Source organism: Pseudophryne corroboree, chromosome 4 (assembly GCF_028390025.1).
Source record: "Pseudophryne corroboree isolate aPseCor3 chromosome 4, aPseCor3.hap2, whole genome shotgun sequence".
In the NCBI taxonomy this organism is placed as follows: domain Eukaryota; kingdom Metazoa; phylum Chordata; class Amphibia; order Anura; family Myobatrachidae; genus Pseudophryne; species Pseudophryne corroboree.
Window position 1 is genome coordinate 793,745,650 of NC_086447.1, and position 20,317 is coordinate 793,765,966.

The window sequence follows — 20,317 nt, forward strand, 5'->3', positions numbered from 1 at the left end:
ACCGTGGCTAATTGGATAACCACCTACATAGTATAGGATCTTAATATGAAATAATGCAGACTCTGCATGGATCAAAAATTTCTAAGGGTAAAAAAAAATATTTCCCCCATAATATTTGACGGCTGGGTATAACACAAGTTGTGATTATTCAATGTCCACTGTACATAACTTAAATAATGGGTCTCGTTCTGAAATATATACAATATAAAATTAATTAATGCAGCCACATTCGATTGTAACTGCTGTAATATTTTAAGAACATTCAATTACATTTTTGCTAAGGATTTGTTAGATATTTGCAGGTCAATTAACATAAAGGTTCAGATTTCATTCTTAATAACTGTTGGCTCATATCCTTTTTTTCAGAAATGTCAATAGTCAAAAGTAGAATAGCTGACAAAGTCCACAGTAGGTCAGACAGGACAATTTATGTAAAACAAACAGGGCAGTAAGTTTGGAATGCTTTAAAAAAGACTGCAATGTTTTTTCCTGAATGGTCCTATGTACAAAGATAAGGGTTAATTTTTACAGTATGTGTACACTTTAACCAGAAGCATAATACTGTACGTCAAAGTCACATCCACATATCATAGCTGCGATGAAAGTCCAGTTCCAACACAGAGCCACTTTAAATCAATTTTTTGTTGACAAAAATTTTGGCTAAAAGTAATCATTGACAACAGTTTATTTCATGACTAAATTAGACTAAAATAAATGAAAACTGAGATCCACTGATTAATCTTGACTAAAAAATAGCAAAAAAAGTGACTACATTTAAAATCCTTGTCAAAATTGACACTGGAAGTATGGTTTTATATTTTTAAAGAACAATTATGTGTGTAGATATTTGCAGAAAATAAATATGACTTGCTGTGAAAGAAGCGTGATTGTATATTGCACTTGTTTGCTCTAACAAACTTTAGGCATTAATTTGTATATGATATATGGGAATACTACAGTAAGTCAGACTCAGTATGTAACACATTCTCAGCCCACTGAGTCTAGATTACTAAGCACATATTTAAAGGTATGCAAACGTCTCAAGGGAATTGTAGAGAAATGTTCTTCCGCAAAATCCATTAAAGTATCATTAAACTGTTTGCCAAAGTTATGACTAAAACATTGACAAAAATCAGACTAAAATAAAAACGGAGATCCACTGACTAAATCTTGACTAAAACAAATAAAAAAATCAGAGACTGAAACGTGACTTTAAATCAACTACAATTTTAAGTAAGCAGCTAAGACAAAATACATTTTAAATCGTTGTGAAAATATACACTGCTTTTAATGTAGAATTCTGGAGAGGAGGTCAGACAGAACAGATGTTAATTGAATTAATCAGAGTTAGGAACCTATTTCTGAATGTTTGCCTTTTCACCACATTAATGCTATTTGTAGTGAGAACAGATTAATTCCTGTGGCTATTCACCATTAGGTTCATGTTGGGATAGCATATAACAGGTTGACACACACTGATACATTTTCATCCATTAAAACCATCACCGCTTGCATATTACATCAGTGAAGGAGGTATCTCGATTGAGCATGTGCTGGAGATAGCGTAAGCTAACGGGGTCAAGCTATGAAATCTAAATGTTTAGGCTCTTGGTGAATTGTTCAAGACCAGTAATGGGGACCGCATTATCCTGAGTTCCTTAGCTGAACACAGTAGATATCTTTGCTATATCTTGCCTTTATTCAGCCTTTGGTAAATTGCAGGGATACTTAAATCATGCGGAAACTGCTGATTGTTTTTGTTTGTTTGTTTGTTTGTTTGTTTGTTTTATCTATTTTTCTGTAATTAGCAGAGATGAGACAGCCTTGTATATTTTGGTTTGCAAATTAATTTAAGCCTTTGGTAAAAGATCTTGTTTTGTATTATTTTGTACAGAAATAATTTATGGTGGAATCAAGTATTGCAGAAATTAGGTTTGGGCTACAAACTCTCACTACAGTATATGTAATAGGCATGTTTGGAAGGTTTTGGGATAGATTATACACAAATTCTCATGTTTGACAAGAGAGAAACTACAGGAAATGTTATCAGTGTCAGACTGGAGCATGAAGGGCCCACCATGGAACTGCAGTAGTAGGGGCCCATGCTTAGGGTGTGTGGCCAGCCTCCAGAGGGGGTGGAATGATAGCATTAATGCACTGTGGAAAATACTCCTTAGTGCTGTGCAGTATAATGCAACGTGTGTAATGTATAATTCAAGTACACAGTCTGAAACCTGATCTCTAGAGGAAGGAGTGGGCCCCCAGAGAGTGAGGCCCACTAGGGGTTTCCTCTGTACCCCTGTGGGCCAGTCTGACCCTGAATGTGATTATAAAATGTGTAACATTTTAGAATTGGGACTAAGGGCCTAAAAAAAACTATTTTCCTGTAATGGGCAAAACCATGTGCACTGCAGGAGGGGCAGATATAACATGTGCAGAGAGAATTAGATTTGGATGGAATCTAAATTGCAGTGTAAAATCTAAATTGCAGTGTAAAAATAAAGCAGCCAGTATTTTACCCTGCCACAGAAACAGTATACCCCACCCAAATCTAACTCTCTCTGCACATGTTACAGTATATCTGCCCACCTGCAGTGCACATGGTTTTGACCATTAGACGAAGATTTTGCTTTTACAATCAACCTTGAATTAGACCCTATGAGCGAAGTCTGATGAACGACAAAAATGATAGATTTGTTTATCTCATCTTAGTTATAGAAGTTATTATCATGAAGACTGTTGAAGATGCATATTGAATGTCATTTACACAAAACAAAAACACAGATTTACGTTATGTGCTGAGGCATACATATTGCAAAGCGCATACAGTTCTGATCCAGTAGCATACCTTATGCTGCTAGGTTACACTAGGAGTACATCACATACACTTACACCTACATTGTTAACCATTTGTTTTGATTGAAAAATCCACATTTGCTGTTAGGTTTCAATAAAAACTAACAAAACTCTGTAATACAGGAGGTACAACTCTCGTGTACGGAAATAAAAATCCTGCACACAACATATATTTACTTGCAACAAAGATGTCTTTAGTGATGAACTTGCAAATCTATCAAACCTAAGTAGTGCTGCAAACCTTCATCATCACCAGTATATTGTATATTTATATAGTATTTGTAGCAGCTCTCCTGCACCTGCAATGATGCATCTTTTACAGGCACATATACCAGTCCACATCTGTTCGCAGTTACGTTCTTACTGTACTCAGCCTACTTCAAAATGAAATTTGTATCGCAACACGTAATCTGTTTGCCTCATAAAGACAATACAATCACTCACCTGACCGTGTAACATATGTTGCGTACACCTATACTGCAACAAGGCCCATCTTCTGGAACCATTGTCCCTGGCTCCCTGCTGCCATCCATTGATCGTCTGGACTCCCTAAGATATTTTTTCTTTTCGTTTGGGTGGATCTAGACTGTAACAGTCATCTAACAACAGACACATCATCATAATTATACAACATCTACAGCACAGCTGAGAAACAGCATTTGTAAATCCCTCTGCCCACCTCAGCTTCGACATTCCATACCCCAAAATATCTGCTTCCACAAACTGGTGGCGCAGGGCCCCTCACTAACCTGCAACCATGCAGAAATTGCCGTCCTCAATAACTTGAGAGAAATTGTGCAGGAAAGGCTCCTAATGCTTATGCTGGATGTTTTCCCCTGCTGTAGCCTTTATCTTTCATAAACTGGATTGACTGGGAAGTGTCATTGTGTTATCTGATAATACTTTAGACTTTTACACTGTATCTAAATAGACAATGCAATTTATTAGGTGACAGTACCCTGGAGAGGGTGTGTTTAATATAAGATAGCTAGGATGACCTGCTGGTATGTAACTGTGCAACTCTCAGAGTTCAGTAAAGCCTAGAGAAGTCACTCTGCTTTCACTAGCGGTCCCATATATACCACTAGGGACTAGCTTGGACTGTATGCCACCATACAGGGGCAAAAGATGGACGCAAGTGGGGACTTTGAATTGGCAAAAAGGAAAGCTCGGTTTCCTTCTGTAAAGGTAAGTGCAACATTGTTAATGCAAGATAAACAGGTCACATACAAGTATATGCTGCTGAGGTTGCTGGAATAGATACACAATACTAGTGTTTTGCGTAATATTATTTGTGACTTCAGTTATTATGAAGCACCAGTTATGTTTTAGACATTTGCTTTGAAAATTACTTAATGGTACATTATTTACTTTCTACGTACAAGAAGAATGAATGACTTATGACTATTGGAGCAGCTGCATGTGTGTATAATTCAATTGACTTGAAGAATAAAGTCTACAGTATTTAGTATGTGTAGCAGCCAGCAGAGGTATATACTGTTCAGGGGAAATAGACAACGTGTAGATTTCCTGCTGTCGTTGAACCATGAGTCTCACCCAACCTATTGCCAAGTCCAGTAGTTCTATGACAGCTGGTGAACTGCAGGATAAGGATACATTCAATTTGCCAGCTGTTGGGATCCTGGCAGTCAGGATACCAACGCCCACTCGTGTGTGTCCACGACACCCATAGAGTGGGAATAGATCCTGTGGCAAGCGCATCGCAGCGAACGTTCAAGGGGACTCTTTCCTCAGAAATCCTGCCTGTTGGGCTCCATGGCCATTTATACTATATTGGGCTCCTTAATTGAAAAACACAGCCTTCTCTAATTAGAGTCTGCAACCTCTAGTCATGTAGTATCAAAGAGTTAGCAGTTACAAAAGAGTTAACTTTGATACTACGTGACTAGAGGACTGTAATTAGAGAAGGCTGTGTTTTTCAATTAAGGAGCCCAATATAGTATAAATGGCCATGGAGCCCAACAGGCGGGCCTTCTGAGGAAACAGCCCCACTTCAGCGGCTGAGAAATGCATCAAACACCGCCATACGTTGAACTCTGCAGATTGATCCACAGCGTTAGCTGTTACAAGCTCTCGTCAGCCCAGCTCCTGTTAGCTCCAGCCACCGCTCCGAACTGTCTAGCTAACCGGCGCCAGCAACAGGAGGAAAGAACGCACGGACTGTTCACAACAGAGGCTAGGGTAAGCGTGTCCATCTAATAGACCAATGATTTTCAGTGGACTACAGCAGGACCGAAGGTACACATCATGACCTTGCCTTGCATCAAGCTGCCTCGATATTGCCTCAAACCGATGGTCTGTAACTAATCAGTGATTTTATTATTGATCTTATTATGGTTTACACTAACTGACTATACCAACATTAAACGGGAAGCTTTCTGCTAACAAGTAACATGCAATAAATTATCAGCTAACAAACTATGCATTTACTCTGTAAATCAGCTACCGCAGTGAGGAATCACAATGCTCTGAAAAAAAGTTAAAAAATTTGTTGTTACAAAGAAACAAGGAGAACTCAGTGACTTGGATACAAACCTGTTCTTCTGTAGTCCTTAAGAGGGATACAGTTGACTTTTAGCACTGGGCCTGCAGACCATTTATTGGATCTAAGAGAGTGTGATTTTAGATATTTTTTCTATTTTTTACTCTTTGTATTGTCTTTATTGTGACCAGTGGAATGTATGTATTGTATTTGTAATAAATTGTGGATTGCTTGATACTTTCACGAACAGTGCTCCCTGTTTTCGTTTTTCTATTGTACACAATATCCATCTGAAAACAGGCCACATAGCACATCTCTGCAAAGTCTGCACGTGCACTAACATAACTTTACCCCTACCTGCAAACACCTAGTATCTCTCTTTCTCTGACGTCCTAGTGGATGCTGGGAACTCCGTAAGGACCATGGGGAATAGCGGCTCCGCAGGAGACTGGGCACAAAAGTAAAGCTTTAGGACTACCTGGTGTGCACTGGCTCCTCCCCCTATGATCCTCCTCCAAGCCTCAGTTAGATTTTTGTGCCCGAACGAGAAGGGTGCACACTAGGGGCTCTCCTGAGCTGCTTAGTGAAAAGTTTAGTTTTAGGTTTTTTATTTTCAGTGAGACCTGCTGGCAACAGGCTCACTGCATCGAGGGACTAAGGGGAGAAGAAGCGAACTCACCTGCGTGCAGAGTGGATTGGGCTTCTTAGGCTACTGGACACCATTAGCTCCAGAGGGATCGAACACAGGCCCAGCCATGGAGTCCGGTCCCAGAGCCGCGCCGCCGGCCCCCTTACAGAGCCAGAAGCAAGAAGAGGTCCGGAAAATCGGCGGCAGAAGACATTCTGTCTTCACCAAGGTAGCGCACAGCACTGCAGCTGTGCGCCATTGCTCCTCAGCACACTTCACACTTCGGTCACTGAGGGTGCAGGGCGCTAGGGGGGGGGGGCGCCCTGAGCAGCAATAAAAACACCTTGGCTGGCGAAAATACATCACATATAGCCCCCAGGGCTATATGGATGAATTTTAACCCCTGCCAGATTACACTGAAAAACGGGAGAAAAGGCCGCCGAGAAAGGGGCGGAGCCTATCTCCTCAGCACACTGGCGCCATTTTCCCTCACAGCTCCGTTGGAGGGAAGCTCCCTGGCTCTCCCCTGCAGTCACTACACTACAGAAAGGGTTAAAAAAGAGAGGGGGGCACTAATTAGGCGCAGTATAAACAATACAGCAGCTATAAGGGGAAAAACACTTATATAAGGTTATCCCTGTATACATATATAGCGCTCTGGTGTGTGCTGGCAAACTCTCCCTCTGTCTCCCCAAAGGGCTAGTGGGGTCCTGTCCTCTATCAGAGCATTCCCTGTGTGTGTGCTGTGTGTCGGTACGTTTGTGTCGACATGTATGAGGAGGAAAATGATGTGGAGGCGGAGCAAATTGCCTGTAATAGGGATGTCACCCCCTAGGGGGTCGACACCTGAGTGGATAAACTGCTGGAAGGAATTACATGACAGTGTCAGCTCTTTACAAAAGACAGTGATTGACATGAGACAGCCGGCTACTCAGCTTGTGCCTGTCCAGACGTCTCATACGCCGTCAGGGGCTCTAAAGCGCCCGTTACCTCAGATGGCAAATACAGACGCCGACACGGATACTGACTCCAGTGTCGACGGGGAAGAGACAAATATGACTTCCAGTAGGGCCACACGTTACATGATTGAGGCAATGGAAAATGTTTTACACATTTCTGATAATACGAGTACCACCAATAGGGGTATTATGTTCAGTGAGGAAAAACTACCTGTAGTTTTCCTGAATCTGAGAAATTAAATGAGGTGTGTGATGAAGCGTGGGTTTCCCCCGATAAAAAACTGATCATTTCTAAAAAGTTATTGGCATATATCCTTTCCCGCCAGAGGTTAGGGTGCGTTGGGAAACACCCCCTAGGGGGGATAAAGCGCTCACACGCTTGTCAAAACAAGGGCTCTACCCTCTCCTGAGATGGCCGCCCTTAAGGATCCTGCTGATAGAAAGCAGGAGGGTATCCTAAAATGTATTTACACACATACTGGTGTTATACTGCGACCAGCAATCGCCTCAGCCTGGATGTGCAGTGCTGGGTTGGCGTGGTCGGATTCCCTGACTGAAAATATTGATACCCTAGATAGGGACAGTATATTGCCTGTAGAGCATTTAAAAGATGCATTTCTATATATGTGTGATGCACAGCGGGATATTTGCCGACTGGCATCAAGAGTAAGTGCGCTGTCCATTTCTGCCAGAAGAGGGTTATGGACACGACAGTGGTCAGGTGATGCGGATTCCAAATGGCATATGGAAGTATTGCCTTATAAAGGGGAGGAGTTATTTGGGGTCGGTCTTTCAGACCTGGTGGCCACGGCAACAGCTGGGAAATCCACGTTTTTACCCCAGGTCGCCTCTCAACATAAGAAGACGCCGTATTATCAGGCGCAGTCCTTTCGTTCCCATAAGGGCACGTGGGCAAAAGGTTCCTCATTTCTGCCCCGTGACAGAGAGGGAAACGGCTGCAGAAATCAGCCAGTTCCCAGGAACAGAAGCCCTCCCCCCGCCTCTGCCAAGCCCTCAGCATGACGCTGGGGCTTTACAAGCAGACAGGGAGGCAGTGTTGGAAGCCATTCACAAGCTGTATTCCCAGCAGGTGATAATTAAGGTACCCCTCCTGCAACAGGGAAAGGGGTATTACTCCACACGGTTGTGGTACCGAAGCCGGACGGCTCGGTGAGACCGATTTTAAATCTAAAATCTTTGAACACTTACATACAGAGGTTCAAATTCAAGAGAAGGGGACTACATGGTGTCTCTGGACATCAAGGATGCTTACCTTCATGTCCAAAATTTACCCTTCTCACCAAGGGTACCTCAGGTTTGTGGTACAGAACTGTCACTATCAGTTTCAGACGCTGCCGTTTGGATGGTCCACGGCACCCCGGGTCTTTACCAAGGTAATGGCCGGAATGATGATACTCCTTCGAAGGAAGGGAGTTTTAGTTATCCCTTACTTGGACGATCTCCTGATAAGGGTAAGATCCTGGGAACAGTTGGAGGTCGGTGTAGCACTACCTCAGGTAGTGTTGCGACAGCACGATTGGATTCTCAATATTCCAAAATCGCAGCTGGTTCCGACGACTCGTCTTCTGTTCCTAGGGATGATTCTGGACACAGTTCAGAAAAAGGTGTTTCTCCCGGAGGAGAGAGCCAGGGAGTTATCCGAGCTAGTCAGGAACCTCCTAAAACCGAACCAAGTCTCAGTGCATCAATGCACAAGGGTTCTGGGAAAAATGGTAGCTTCCTACGAAGAAAAGCCATTCGGCAGATTCCACGCAAGAACTTTCCAGTGGGACCTGCTGGACAAATGGTCCGGGTCGCATCTTAAGATGCATCAGCGGATAACCCGGTCACCAAGGACAAGGGTGTCCCTCCTGTGGTGGTTGCAGAGTGCTCATCTTCTAGAGGGCCGCAGAGTCGGCATTCAGGACTGGGTCCTGGTGACCACGGATGCCAGCCTGCGAGGCTGGGGAGCAGTCACACAGGGAAGAAATTTCCAGGGCTTATGGTCAAGCCTGGAGACATCATTTCACATAAATATCCTGGAGCTAAGGGCCACTTACAATGCTCTCAGCTTAGCAAGACCACTGCTTCAAGGTCAGCCGGTGTTGATCCAGTCGGACAACATCACGGCAGTCACCCATGTAAACAGACAGGGTGGCACAAGAAGCAGTCAATGGCAGAAGCTGCAAGGATTCTTCGCTGGGCGGAAAATCATGGGATAGCACTGTCAGCAGTATTCATTCCAGGAGTGGACAACTGGGAAGCAGACTTCCTCAGCAGGCACGGCCTCCACCCGGGAGAGTGGGGACTTCACCCAGAAGTCTTCCACATGATTGTAAACCATTGGGAAAAACCAAAGGTGGACATGATGGCGTCCCGCCTAAACAAAAAATTGGACAGGTATTGCGCCAGGTCAAGGGAACCTCAGGCAATAGCTGTGGACACTCTGGTAACACCGTGGGTGTACCAGTCAGTGTATGTGTTCCCTCCTCTTCCTCTCATACCAAAAGTACTGAGAATTGTAAGACGGAGGGGAGTAAGAACTATACTCGTGGCTCCGGATTGGCCAAGAAGGACTTGGTACCCGGAACTTCAAGAGATGCTCACGGAGGACCCGTGGCCTCTACCTCTAAGAAGGGACCTGCTCCAGCAAGGACCCTGTCTATTCCAAGACTTACCGCGGCTGCGTTTAACGGCAGGGCGGTTGAACGCCGGATCCTGAAGGAAAAAGGCATTCCGGATGAAGTCATCCCTACCCTGATCAAGCCAGGAAGGATGTAACCGCAAAGCATTATCACCGCATTTGGCGAAAATATGTTGCGGGGTGCGAGGCCAGTAAGGCCCCGATGGAGGAATTTTCAACTAGGTCGATTCCTGCATTTCCTGTAAACAGGAGTGTCTATGTGCCTAAAATTGGGATCCATTAAGGTTCAAATTTCGGCCCTGTCAATTTTCTTCCAGAAAGAACTAACTTTAGTTCCTGAAGTTCAGACGTTTTGTAAAAGGGGTACTGCATATACAGCCTCCTTTTGTGCCTCCAGTGGCACCTTGGGATCTCAATGTAGTTTTGGGGTTCCTAAAGTCACATTGGTTTGAACCACTTGAATCTGTGGAGTTAAAATATCTCACATGGAAAGTGGTCATGTTGTTGGCCCTGGCCTCGGCCAGGCGCGTGTCAGAATTGGGGGCTTTATCCTGTAAAGGCCCTTATCTGATCTTCCAGACAGGGCGGAATTGAGGACTCATCCTCAATTTCTCCCTAAGCTGTTTTCAGCGTTTCACGTGAACCAGCCTATTGTGGTACCTGCGGCTACTAGGGACTTGGAGGACTCCAAGTTGCTGGACGTAGTCAGGGCCCTGAAAATATATGTTCCAGGACGGCTGGAGTCAGAAAATCTGACTCGCTGTTTATCCTGTATGCACCCAACAAGCTGGGTGCTCCTGCTTCTAAGCAGACTATTGCTCGTTGGATTTGTAGCACAATTCAGCTTGCACATTCTGTGGCAGGCCTGCCACAGCGAAAATCTGTAAAAGCCCATTCCACACGGAAAGTGGGCTCATCTTGGGCGACTGCCCGAGGGGTCTCGGCTTTACAACTTTGCCGAGCAGCTACTTGGTCAGGGGCAAACACGTTTGCTAAATTCTACAAATTTGATACCCTGGCTGAGGAGGACCTGGAGTTCTCTCATTCGGTGCTGCAGAGTCATCCGCACTCTCCCGCCCGTTTGGGAGCTTTGGTATAATCCCCATGGTCCTTACGGAGTTCCCAGCATCCACTAGGACGTCAGAGAAAATAAGAATTTACTTACCGATAATTCTATTTCTCATAGTCCATAGTGGATGCTGGGCGCCCATCCCAAGTGCGGATTGTCTGCAATACTTGTACATAGTTATTGTTACAAAAATCGGGTTATTGTGGTTGTGAGCCATCTTTCCAGAGGCTCCTCTGTTATCATGCTGTTAACTGGATTCAGATCACAGGCAGAGCCGGATTAAGAGGGGGGTCCCGGGGATAAGTACCCCGGGCCCCCTTTTTTCAAAGGGCCCCCCGTCGATGCCGCAGATCGGAACAGAGATCCGATCTGCGGTATTGCCCTGCGCTCCCGGGAGCCGGCGCCACACGCAGCGACAGGGCAGCTCAGCGATAGCAGTCCCTGGCGCCTCTGGCTCCCGGCGGCGGCTCCACTGCCTGTGATGGCCAGCCAGTCACATTTGCCCTTGGCCAGGCTGGCTCACTATGCCTGCGGCCGACTTGATCCACGCATCTGCTGCCAGGTTCTTAACGAAAATCGGAAAATGTGATATTCCGCAGCCTGCTGGAGCGGGTGGCAGTGTCTTCCCTCTATTAGCTGTTGCGGTACACTGTTACTTGTTGAAGTGTATAGTACGAGTGACAGTGTACCGCAACAGCAAATAGCGGGAAGACACTGTTACTGAGTTCCCTCTCCCTCCGCTCAAGTCCGGAGACATACTGGATGGTAGTCGGACCCCGGACGCAGGGACAGGCACACGCACCTCCGGCTCCCGAGATCCTGGAAGAGCCACAGCCGCACGCTGGAATAATAGGGCAGGTGGAGCCGGCATAATAAGAGCACCGCGGAGGAAACTTGGTGCGCAGCCTGGATGAGATAGATCTGTCTGCGCTGACGGTAAGAGGCCGGTGCTGCTGTGGATGAATGGGAGCTGCCTGTAGCCTCGCTATCTCCCCATCATTCTCCGACAATTCTCTATTTGTCCTGTCACTGTCTCTGGATTGCATGCACAGGCTGCATGTACATACGTGTAGTTTTACATAGGAGCTGTGTACATGTTCTGCACGTTATTCCACAGCTGGTGGCCTGAGATATTGGGGGCATTATGGCTTTATTCCTGCAAATATACAGCATGAGTACATTTCTGTGTTAAAATTGCAATGTAATGACCGTCAATTTATGTACACTAAAGATGTAATAATGATGTCCTTGCATATATGTACGTGTGCAATTGTTACATATGTGTATGTAGTGAGATATATATATATATATATATATGGGAAAAAAGGATTCAGGAGAATGCGCCCATAGTGTAAATCTGATTTATTTATAAAAACATATCAGTAAAACCAAATCACAGGTATAGATATAATAATACCTCTTCAGACCCACACTTTGGGCCAGTTAATGCATATAAGAAATTCCACAAGGCTAATGCACCAACCGCCGTGTCCAAACGCCGGGACCGTGCACCGTGCTGCGCTCAGAAGCCCGTCCGGCCACCCGCAGTGATCACAGGGAGATGCAGAACCGAGTGGATGAGACGTCTGGCAAGCTCCGCCCCAACGCGTTTCGTAAACACTTCGTCAGGAGGCTGACGAAACGCGTTGGGGCGGAGCTTGCCAGACGTCTCATCCACTCGGTTCTGCATCTCCCTGTGATCACTGCGGGTGGCCGGACGGGCTTCTGAGCGCAGCACGGTGCACGGTCCCGGCGTTTGGACACGGCGGTTGGTGCATTAGCCTTGTGGAATTTCTTATATGCATTAACTGGCCCAAAGTGTGGGTCTGAAGAGGTATTATTATATCTATACCTGTGATTTGGTTTTACTGATATGTTTTTATAAATAAATCAGATTTACACTATGGGCGCATTCTCCTGAATCCTTTTTTCCCAGAAATTCATTCAAGGAGTCCTGAATGCTTTGGAGAAGTGCAGCGGTGGTGGTTCATCAGTGTTAACAGCCAAGGTGTGGAATCACCTGTGGACTGCAAACCTTCATTAAGACTAACCAGCGCACCTGTACACCAATCTTTGCCCAATATATATATATATATATATATTTTTTAGCTTTATTGACTGCTGTCTGGTTAATGTTTAAATGCATGTTTCAGTCTTCCCTGCCATGGCCCTTCCTTTATTCCTGTGTCCTATATGTGAGGCAGTATGCATGTTATCTGTGTCTGCAGTCTGGTCCCCCTCCTCTTTGTATGACAGCCGCCATTGAAAACTCCTGAGATTTCACCTTTTTTTCTCTTAATATTATAAAAGCCACATTGCATTATAATAGCTGCTATAATTTTCTGCATATCAGATATTACTGTGACAGAACCTTCTACTGTGTGCATTGCATGAGCAGTGCTTGCATGCCTTGGAGCCTGAGACAATAAAGTTGATGGCATAGTAACCAGGCATTTGTATTATGCCCTGGGGTCAGAGGTCTGCTGTTAGAACAGGTTATTACTATGCAATTTTTGTGGTTCTTGTCCTTTTTTATACTACCAACACATTGATGCTAACCCACCATTTCCTCTTCTCATCTAGCATTTCCTACAGCATGCCATCCCTTATTGTAAGTGGCTGCCATGTTCATTCTTGTCTAATGTGCATATGCACTTCCCGCTATTTGCTGTAGCGGTACACTGTCAGTTGTTGAAGTGTATAGTACGGGTGACAGTGTACCGCAACAGCAAATAGCGGGCAGACACTGTTAATAAGTTCCCTCTCCCTCTGCTCAAGTCGGGAGACACACTGGATGTTAGTCGCCTGAAGGTGGCCAGCAAATACACTACCTTTCCTGATTGGCAGCAGGCAGCAACTGCTATAAGGACCTCTCCTTACTGCTATTTGAGAGAAGCTGTCTCCTGGCACTTGCGCTACTCTCATGCAGTCTGTCTCTCTATGCTGCTCTCTTGCGGTCTGTCTCTGCTACTCTATTGCTCTCTGTCTCTATCTGCTCCTATGTTGCTGTGTTTGCTGCTCTCTTGCTGTTTGTCTCCCTCTGCAGCTCTATTGCTATCTTGGCTGCTCTTTTGCTGTCTCTGTCTATTGCTGTTGTTGCTGTTCTCTATGTAAAGTGCAACGGAATGTGCTGCACAATACAATAAACTGTTGATAATAATAATAATAATAGCATAGGGCTGGTGAGTTACTATGTTGTGACAGATGGTGGGCGCCTCAGCCCCTGCATATTCGGACGCATGGATGTATACCAGGGAGGTGCATTGAAGCAGCATTCCCATAGAGATGCAAAAACAACTGCAGCAAAAGTCACAAGGAAGCTGCAAGTTTGTCCAACTCAGAATCAGGCCCTATGAGGAGGAATCTTTGACAATCCCCACCCCCTCAACAGATCCCGCCCCTTTTAGGGCTGCTTCCATGAATTTCCCGGGCTGGTTTTCCATCCCAATCCGCCCCTGATAGAAGGACAGCTGAGCGACGGCTCAGCTGTCCAATAGTGTGAGGAACAGCAGCCTGCGGCTCAGTCATTGGCTGGGCACGCAGGCTGCAGGGAAGGAGGAGGGAGGAGTCGGACAGCCGCCCGTGGACTCCGTAGAGGCAGCAGCAAGCCCAGCACCCATTCTCAGCCAGCTCAGGGGACTCCTTGGCTACCTGTACCTGTGCAAAAGCACATAAAAAAACGTAAGGCTGCATTACAATATGTTCTGTTTTTTTTTATATATATATATATATATATATATATATACAGACTTCCTGCGCGCAGAGACATCCCGCTACCTACGGCCGCTCGCTACGCCCGCCCACACCCGCTCTCTACACCCGCGTCCAACATCCACCCGACCCTTCCATCTCTACACTCGCCCTCTATGCTCGGTCAGCAGGCCCGGCGACAGACATGCCGCTGCAGGGGCGGTAGAGGGTACATTTGTCAGCAGCACCTGCTACCGGAACCCACATGATTTTAATTTTAAATCTTAGGGCCCCCCTGTCTTAAGTACCCCAGGCCCCCCGAAGCCTTAATCCAGCTCTGATCACAGGTTGTACGGTGTGATCGGTGTGGCTGGTATGAGTCTTACCCGGGATTCATAAATCCTTCCTTATTGTGTACGCTCGTCCGGGCACAGTATCCTAACTGAGGCTTGGAGGAGGGTCATAGGGGGAGGAGCCAGTGCACACCAGGTAGTCCTAAAGCTTTACTTTTGTTCCCAGTCTCCTGCGGAGCCGCTATTCCCCATGGTCCTTACGGAGTTCCCAGCATCCACTACGGACTATGAGAAATAGAATTATCGGTAAGTAAATTCTTATTTTTAACTGCAAGCGGAGATAGGACTGAGTTTTCTATGACTCTGAACTGCATGTAGATAAAAGTACACACACGCACAGCTCCGGAGCACGAACGGTGCAAACTTACAACACCATCTGTCTGCAGGACTATATTAAGTGTATTTTATTTAGCTTTCTGTAATATTCCTAACAAGAAAAAGAATAAGAAGAATTGTATAAGTATTATATAAAACTGTGGTTTATTAGTATAGTGTGGAAGGTATCAATTACTTCACTGACATTGCTGTTTTACCTTTATTTTCCAAAATAATTGGTGAACATTTCATGGCACAAAGCATTTGACTTATAACAAAATATATTCTGCTCTTTGCAGTTGAAAAACAAAAGGTCTGATCTGCCTAACCGGAATCGTTCAATCGGTATTATACAATATCAAAATAATTCACCCTCTGACTGGAAGCTGAGCTCCAGACCAGGGCAGTAATACCTTTAGCAAGTCCCCAATATTGTTATTTTCCCAGTCAAGAAGCCATATTTACATGGATGTGAGACTTTTATTTTTAGAACCGAAATTAGTTTTTGTAAAATATGTATCTCTTTAATAGTTGGGCATGATGTCAAAAGATGACTTATTTGTTCCAGAAGAAGATAACAGTTTATATTTCACATACTCTGGAGCTCCAAATGTCCTGGAGGTGAAAGAACTATGTTACCAGGTAAAGATTTAGTGATAAAGCGATAGAATGATATTTTGTCAAGTTATAAAAGTGCCATATACTATATGAATAAATAAGTGAATAATTCCACATTGCCATAATTAACAACAGTAGAATACGATTTCTTCTAACACTTATCTTGCTGGACTGGTGCATCTACAGCATATGGCAATGTAATCTACTTATATATAGATACATATATAAATGCAGCACACTTTTCATATATTTTGAAATATTTTTTAATTGACACATTTTTACATTTGAAAGACTAGTGATGGTGATTTGTCCAGCGCACAGAACAAATAAATCACACAATTATTTTTCTACAATTCAGAAGATTATTAACTATAGGCAAATCACTGATATCACAGAGGCATTAATGACCTGAGCTCTGTAAGCAAAACAAAAAAGAATATTGCATCAAATAATTTCTATATTCAGTTAAGCTTATGCAACATAAAGGGCAAAATCCAGGGGCGGATAGAGGGGTCAGGACACCCATGAGCACAACATTACTGTCCACCTCCTCCCCTCCATAGCATAGTTTACTATGTTCATAATGTATGCTTCATCAAATTCCATCCCATGGGTGCTATCTGTGAGTGCCACTCAAAACATTCTTGAGTGACAACTTATGGCACTAATGCCACGGGTTGCCTATGCTTGATCTTTTGCACAGATTTCACAGATGCTTTACAAGACCTGTCCTGATGCCCCTGGGCAGATGACCATTTGGCCTCCTCAACTAGGCCAATATTGCCAGTGCTCTACTGAGCTATGATGCAGGAAGCCTGCTGCGCTGACCCCAGCAAGTAGAACCCTAGTGGAAAACCCTCCATTGGCCATATTTACATCAAACGTTGTTTCTTAATGGGTAGAAGGATGTGACTAAGGGGGACATGTACTAAGCAGTGATAAAAGTGGAGAAGTGAGTCAGTGGAGAAATTTCCCATGGCAACCAATCAGCTGCTCCGTACAATTGTATAGTTTGCAAATTAGAAATGTTATGTCAATGCTGATTGGTTGCCATGGGCAACTTCTCCAAAGGCTCACTGCTCCACTTTTATCACTGCTTAGTACATGTCCCCCTAACATAGCAGCAGGATGTGCAGGTTCTACGAAGTCTGCAACTGAGGCTGGGCGGTACATACTGTATGGGCCCTTTAAAAAATTTGCAATGGGGCACACAAATGTCTTGTTACATCTCTGAATGTGTCTTTATAAGGATAACATTCTGAACTATTACTGATTAAAGTATTGCTTTTATTTACCTTGATTCTGACTAATAATTTATTAAATTACTGGTACTGTCATATGTGAGAGATGTTTTAAATCGGCCAGTAGGGGCACTGTTTCATTTTTGTTTAATTTTTGCTCACCAGGAAGCCCATCCTGGCAACCCTGCACAGGAATATACACTGCTCAAAAAAATAAAGGGAACACTAAAATAACACATCCTAGATCAGAATGAATGAAATATTCTTATTAAATACTTTGTTCTTTACATAGTTGAATGTGCTGACAACAAAATCACACAAAAATTATCAATGGAAATCAAATTTATTAACCCATGGAGGTCTGGATTTGGAGTCACCCTCAAAATTAAAGTGGAAAAACACACTACAGGCTGATCCAACTTTGATGTAATGTCCTTAAAACAAGTCAAAATGAGGCTCAGTAGTGTGTGTGGCCTCCACGTGCATGTATGACCTCCCTACAACCCACACAAGTGGCTCAGGTAGTGCAGCTCATCCAGGATGGCACATCAATGCAAGCTGTGGCAAGAAGGTTTGCTGTGTCTGTCAGCGTAGTGTCCAGAGCATGGAGGCGCTACCAGGAGACAGGCCAGTACATCAGGAGATGTGGAGTAGGCCAAAAGAGGGCAACAACCCAGCAGCAGGACCGCTACCTCCGCCTTTGTGCAAGGAGGAACAGGAGGAGCACTGCCAGAGCCCTGCAAAATGACCTCCAGCAAGCCACAAATGTGCATGTGTCTACTCAAACGATCAGAAACATACTCCATGAGGGTGGTATGAGGGCCCGACATCCACAGGTGGGGGTTGTGCTTACAGCCCAACACTGTGCAGGACGTTTGGCATTTGCCAGAGAACACCAAGATTAGCAAATTCGCCACTGGCGCCCTGTGCTCTTTACAGGTGAAAGCAGGTTCTCACTGAGCACATGTGACAGATGTGACAGAGTCTGGAGACGCCAAGGAGAACGTTCTGCTGCCTGCAACATCCTCCAGCATGACCGGTTTGGCAGTGGGTCAGTAATGGTGTGGGGTGGCATTTCTTTGGGGGGCTGCACAGCCCTCCATGTGCTCGCCAGAGGTAGCCTGACTGCCATTAGGTACCGAGATGAGATCCTTAGAACCCCTTGTGAGACCATATGCTGGTGCGGTTGGCCCTGGGTTCCTCCTAATGCAAGACAATGCTAGACCTCATGTGGCTGGAGTGTGTCAGCAGTTCCTGCAAGATGAAGGCATTGATGCTATGGACTGGCCCACCCGTTCCCCAGACCTGAATCCAATTGAGCACATCTGGGACATCATGTCTCGCTCCATCCACCAACGCTACATTGCACCACAGACTGTCCAGGAGTTGGCGGATGCTTTAGTCCAGGTCTGGGAGGAGATCCCTCAGGAGACCATCCGCCACCTCATCAGGAGCATGACCAGGCGTTGTAGGGAGGTCATTCAGGCACGTGGAGGCCACACACACTACTGAGCCTCATTTTGACTTGTTTTAAGGACATTACATCAAAGTTGGATCAGCCTGTAGTGTGTTTTTCCACTTTAATTTTGAGGGTGACTCCAAATACAGACCTCCATGGGTTAATAAATTTGATTTCCATTGATAATTTTTGTGTGATTTTGTTGTCAGCACATTCAACTACGTAAAGAAGGATGTGTTGTTTTAGTGTTCCCTTAATTTTTTTGAGCAGTGTAGTTCTCTATGTAGAATTATTTATACTAATATGTATAACTGAACATTTTGAAAACTGTAAATGAAAAATAACATAAATATGAATTATCTTGAAGGTTAATTTAAATGCTCAGATTCCGTGGTATGAGAAATTAGCAGAATTTAAAATGCCTTGGAATTGGAATAAAGGCACCCAAACCTCAGCTATGTCAAATCTGAATTTGAAAGTCAGCAGTGGTCAGATGTTGGCTGTCATCGGAAACTCTGGTAAATTATTTATATTTGCAAATAGTGAAGGTCTGTCCAAGTAGAGATGTGAGCTACATTTTAGAAGGGGCACACTTTGTAATATTGGCTAAAGAAAGGAAAATATTACTTTTCACCGATTCTGAAATGCTTTCAGTTTATACATTAATAAAAATTCTTTTAGAAATATTTATGGTCTCTTTAAAAAAAAAAAAAAATGAAACTTAAGGATAATCCCCATTGGCAGGTCTCTGGGTAACCCATTCACTGCCTGCTTTGCTATGCATTAAAACCTTGCAAAGAAATATGTGAAATAGTGTATATAAAATCAATAAAGTATAGACTTAAAAAAACAAGCATTTTGCATTTGGAAACTATTTACTAATAGGTGTGTATTATTAGATCTACACTAAAAAGGTCTAAAGTCAATAGGTCGACCACTAATGGTAGGTTATTAGGTCAAAAGGTCGACAGGGTCAAAAAGGTCGACAGGGTCAAAAGGTCGACATGGAAACAGTCGACACAAAAAGGTAGACACAATTTTTGTTTGTAATTTTTGGGTGTTTTGTCACTTTTCTGCCACAAACAAGCCCCATTAGTGTATCGCGTTCCCTCGCAAGGTGCCTCACTCCACTACTGCTGTGCTCAGCACAAGTTACTAATCCCAATTGTATTACATGTGGATGGTAAAACATGAAATAGTTGAAAAATCTGTTAAAAAATAAAAAAATTGTGTGTTGACCATTGTCATGTTGACCTTTGAATTGTCTAACCTTTACATGTTGACCTTTTGACCCTGTTGACCTAATGCATGTTGACCATTAGTGGTCGACCTATTAACTGTAGACCTTTTTAGTGAAGATCGTCCGGATACCTACTAATACAGGGGCTAATATAGAGTTGAATGCAGTTGACACCAAAAATGTAGGCATAAATTGCGTCTCTAAAATGCAGAGCCACAGGCATCATAATATGAAGGCAATTCTGCGTATTAATTAAAAAAAAATTGTTTCCTAATTTATAAAAATAGCATAAGACAGTGGTTCTCAAACTGTGTGCGATGACACGCTGGAGTGCCTCAGGACACTTGCAGGGGTGCCCTAGGTTGGTGTGCCAGGACCAAGTCAAATTATTTATGGTCAATGTAATAGGCAAAAAGCAGCGCTGGTGGCTGTCAATCATAAAATATGTGGACAAACAGAAGCAAATCTTGTCATGGATGACATACTGTATAAACAAAATGTAGTTAATTTTATATTTCTTTCTAAATTTCTCAATAAGAAACCTTTGGCCTAGGAGTGCAGTGAAAACAATTCTGATACTCTAGTGCGCCATGATTAAAAAAAGTTTGAGAACCACTGGCAAAAGATATGATGATAATATATACATATGTAATTATAGCATATCCTTACAAAATAATTATGATACAAAAAGAATTTATTAAAATATCCACTCTCTATGACTGCGCATTACGGATTTCTCTAT

At 43.9% G+C, this 20,317-nt stretch overlaps 2 protein-coding genes across 2 annotated transcripts in view; one reads left to right on the top strand and one right to left on the bottom strand.

The window, feature by feature from the left end:
* Positions 1 to 3,723, bottom strand: part of ABCG5 (ATP binding cassette subfamily G member 5) — a 93,802-nt gene extending 90,079 nt beyond the window's left edge. Inside the window, exons 1-2 of the mRNA XM_063919812.1 lie at positions 3,606 to 3,723; positions 3,301 to 3,455 (exon numbers count right to left, since the gene is read on the bottom strand). Of these exons, the coding sequence (XP_063775882.1) occupies positions 3,301 to 3,389 (89 nt within the window). The 5' untranslated portion in view covers positions 3,390 to 3,455; positions 3,606 to 3,723. The remainder of the gene's footprint in view (positions 1 to 3,300; positions 3,456 to 3,605) is intronic.
* A 178-nt stretch (positions 3,724 to 3,901) lies between these two features.
* ABCG8 (ATP binding cassette subfamily G member 8) overlaps positions 3,902 to 20,317 on the top strand; it is a 30,681-nt gene continuing 14,265 nt past the window's right edge. Inside the window, exons 1-3 of the mRNA XM_063918343.1 lie at positions 3,902 to 4,044; positions 15,549 to 15,659; positions 18,703 to 18,853. Coding sequence (XP_063774413.1) covers positions 3,985 to 4,044; positions 15,549 to 15,659; positions 18,703 to 18,853 — 322 coding nt within the window. The 5' untranslated portion in view covers positions 3,902 to 3,984. The remainder of the gene's footprint in view (positions 4,045 to 15,548; positions 15,660 to 18,702; positions 18,854 to 20,317) is intronic.